The 3,615-nt window shown below is 32.8% G+C and overlaps 1 protein-coding gene across 1 annotated transcript; it reads left to right on the forward strand.

Moving 5' to 3' along the window:
* Positions 2,150 to 3,586, forward strand: LOC107631576 (polygalacturonase inhibitor 1-like). Its single transcript, XM_016335065.2, has 2 exons — positions 2,150 to 2,248; positions 2,361 to 3,586. Exon 2 carries the CDS (start codon positions 2,492 to 2,494, stop codon positions 3,545 to 3,547), a length of 1,056 nt encoding a protein of 351 aa, XP_016190551.1. The 5' UTR covers positions 2,150 to 2,248; positions 2,361 to 2,491; the 3' UTR covers positions 3,548 to 3,586.

Genomic DNA, 3,615 nt, shown 5'->3' on the forward strand with positions numbered 1-3,615 from the left:
TTCTCATATATTTAATTTAATTCATTAATTTATTATTATTTAAAATAAAAAAATTAATAAAATAAAAAAAATTAATAAAATAAAAAAGTGGAATTTCATTACGACTATGGCTACAAATACAAAATTTTTTGGCATACAAATCATGCAAGTTAATCCTAATCCAACAAAATATACTTGAATAACGTGCGCATAAAACCATGTTCCTCTTTATATTTGGCGTTCCTCTTTCTTCTTTTCCTTTTTTTTTGTGTTTTTTCTCTTTTTTCTTCTTGTATTTCATTTTTATCATAGTTTTTTTTATTATTATTGTTGTTGCTGCATTTTTTTCTCTCTTCCTCTTTTTATTGATTTTGTAATATTATGTATTTTTTTTGTTTGATTTTTTTTCCCAAAAAAATTATGAGAATATGAAATAAGAAGATGAAGAAGAAGATGAAAAGGAGGAAGAGGAAGAATTTTGAATTATGCAGAACTTATTAGCACACATACACCGAAAATTATTAAACAATACATTCAAATATCTTCGTATTACACCCAAATTTGCTGTATACAGAAAAATGTTTCTTCTAATGCTGCATTTTTTTTTTCTTATTTCTTTCTTTCTTTTAGTTGAATGAATGTAAATTCATCATTTTTCAAGTAAATTTTCAGCATTATGTATTTTTTTATCTTCTTTATTTGATTTTTTTGTTTTTATTTTTGTTAAGAGAGTAAAACAAGAAGAAACTTGAGAAAGTAAAACAAAAAAAAAGATGAATAAGAAAAAAAAGAAGAAGATGGTGATGATGATGAAAAAAAGAAGCAACAGAAAAAGAGGAAGATGAAGAGGAAAAATTTGGAATTATGCAGAACTTATTAGCACACATACACCGAAAATTACTAAACAATACACCCAAATATCTTTGTGTTACACCCAAATTTGCTACAAATACAAAAAAATATTTTTTCTAATACTACATTTTTTTCTTCTTATTTTTTTCTTATTTCTTTCTTTTTTTAGTTGAATGAATGTAAGTTCATCCTCTTTTCAAGTAATTTTGTACCATTATATATTTTTTTATTATTTAATTTTTTATTTTTATTCTTATTAAGAGAGTAAAACAAGAAGAAACTTGATAAAACAAGAAAAAAAGATGAATAAAAAAAAAGATGATGATAACGATGATGATGATGATGAAAAAGAAGAAGAAGAAGAAGAAACGGTAAAAAATGAGGAGAGAGAGAAGAAGAGTTTTGAGTTATGTAGAACTTATCATCACTTATACACCAAAAATTTTTAAACAATACATCCAAATATCTTCGTGTTACACCTAAATTTGTTGCAAATATAGAAAACTATTTTTTTTAATGCAAAACTTTTACATTACATTCAATTTAAACCATTAACAATGAACAATAATTTTCACAAATAAAAACATTATTTACCTACAGAATCATAAACTACTAACAAAAATATTAATTAGAATTGAGCCACACCTCAGTCACTTGATTGGATTTAAAATAATCAATTTTGTTTTTGTTCAATTGACAATTTAAACTTGTATTATTCATTATCTTCAACAATGAGATAACTAATAATAGAGGAGAAGGAGGAAAAGAAAGGAGAAAAAAAAATTTCAATAAAAAAAATAAAAGGAGGAAGAGAAAATGGTGTTGATAATGATGATAATAAAAAAAAATTTATGTGCATAAATATAAATACCTTGTAACGATTTGTATGTAAAAATTATTTATAAAAATTATTTGTACGCGGAGAATAATTATTTAGAAGAATTTGATCTAGGATAATGAAATATTAAGACATGTTAGGTCTTAGATATCAGTATAAGAGATTTAATGTTAGGGCATTATTGTTTCGAGAATTTCTTACATACCTCATTATTTATATTTAGTCTTAAGAAGATTCGAAAAAAGTAATATTTAAGATTTTTAAGTTGATAAATATGTAATTTGAGTTTTTATTTTGTTATAAAAAAAATTTAAGTGTACCAAAAATTTTTAACTGTTAATTTTAATTATTATATATTATATATATTTTTTAAAATTGAGATTAACGATTAAAACAATTAAAACATCAGCATTTTTGGTACACTTAAAATTCTTCCAATTATATATAATTATTTCACTTTGAACGGACCATCACATAATATTGCTCCCCAAGACGCCAAAGGCTTGGTTCTAAGTAACAATGACTTCGCAAAATGACAAAAACACGTGGATGTGCCAACAATCCATCTGCACCCTTAGAATATTTTAATATATATTTCAACAGTGGCTCTGCATTATGGCATAACAATATGCCATTAAAATTTGTCCGGCACATGTGAAGACTTCCCAAGGTTATATATGCACGTATTCGATAGTCTCGTATGGCGGCCTGCTCATAGTGTTGTACAGCAGGCAATACTTTTGTGATTCGGAATAATATACCACCCAGTTAACCCAAAAGTCCATTCTCATTGTCATATAAACCACCTTTGAGGTCGTCAATATGATCAAGCACAAACAAATTAAAACAATGGCAACCACCAATATCTCCATGTTCCTTCTTCCCATAGTCCTGCTTCTCATATGGGTGTCTCCTGCAGCACTCTCAGAGAAGTGCAGCCCACATGAGAAGAAAGCCCTCCTCCAAATAAAGCAAGAACTGGGCAACCCAAGCAAGCTCTCATCCTGGAACGCATCCACCGACTGCTGCTCTTGGGACACAGTACAAGTAGGATGCTCCAACACCAAACCTTACCATGTCAGTCAACTAGAGCTCTATGGGCTGGACCTCCCCGGCCCAGTTAACATCCCTCCTTCCATATTCAACCTTCTTGATCTTGAGGAACTCTCCCTATTTGAAATGCCCAACCTAACAGGCCCAATACCTTCCCAGATCACAAACCTAAAAAAGCTTAGCATCCTCTACATATTCAGCACCAGCGTCTCAGGCCCGATACCAGAGTCCCTGGCCCAAATCAAGACTCTCTGGTCCATTAACCTCGCCGGCAACAACCTCTCCGGCACACTCCCTCCCTCTCTCCCCTCACTACCAACCATCAACGTGATCTTTCTCGATAGTAACAGGATCTCCGGCCCAATCCCAGACTCGTATGGTTCTTTCACGTCAAAGAAACTGGTGACGCTGACTCTGTCTCACAACTTGCTATCGGGGAAGATTCCGGCGTCGCTGAAGGGGCTGGACGTGTATTTTCTGGATCTGTCATGGAACAGGCTTGAAGGCGATGGGTCGGTGCTGTTCGGGGCGGAGAAATCTACCGAAGACATAAGGCTTGCTGGAAATTTGTTTTCGTTTGATATCGGGAAAGTGGAGTTTGGTAGGAACATATCGAGGCTGAATCTGAAGCACAATCGCATTTACGGGAAGCTCCCTGAGGGACTGACGAAGCTGCAGCATTTAACGAGATTGAATGTGAGCTATAATCAACTGTGTGGACCCATTCCGCAAGGGGGCAGGCTGCAAGGCTACTTCCCTATTGATGCGTCTTCCTTCGCAAGTAACAAGTGCTTGTGTGGGCCACCCCTCCCTCCATGCAAGTGATCTCGGGTTGAATGAGTACTTGTTCGCGCTTGTTATTCACTTCTTCTGTGTCAGTGCCATTGTTGTTA

The sequence above is a fragment of the Arachis ipaensis genome, chromosome B03 (assembly GCF_000816755.2).
Source record: "Arachis ipaensis cultivar K30076 chromosome B03, Araip1.1, whole genome shotgun sequence".
Taxonomy (NCBI): domain Eukaryota; kingdom Viridiplantae; phylum Streptophyta; class Magnoliopsida; order Fabales; family Fabaceae; genus Arachis; species Arachis ipaensis.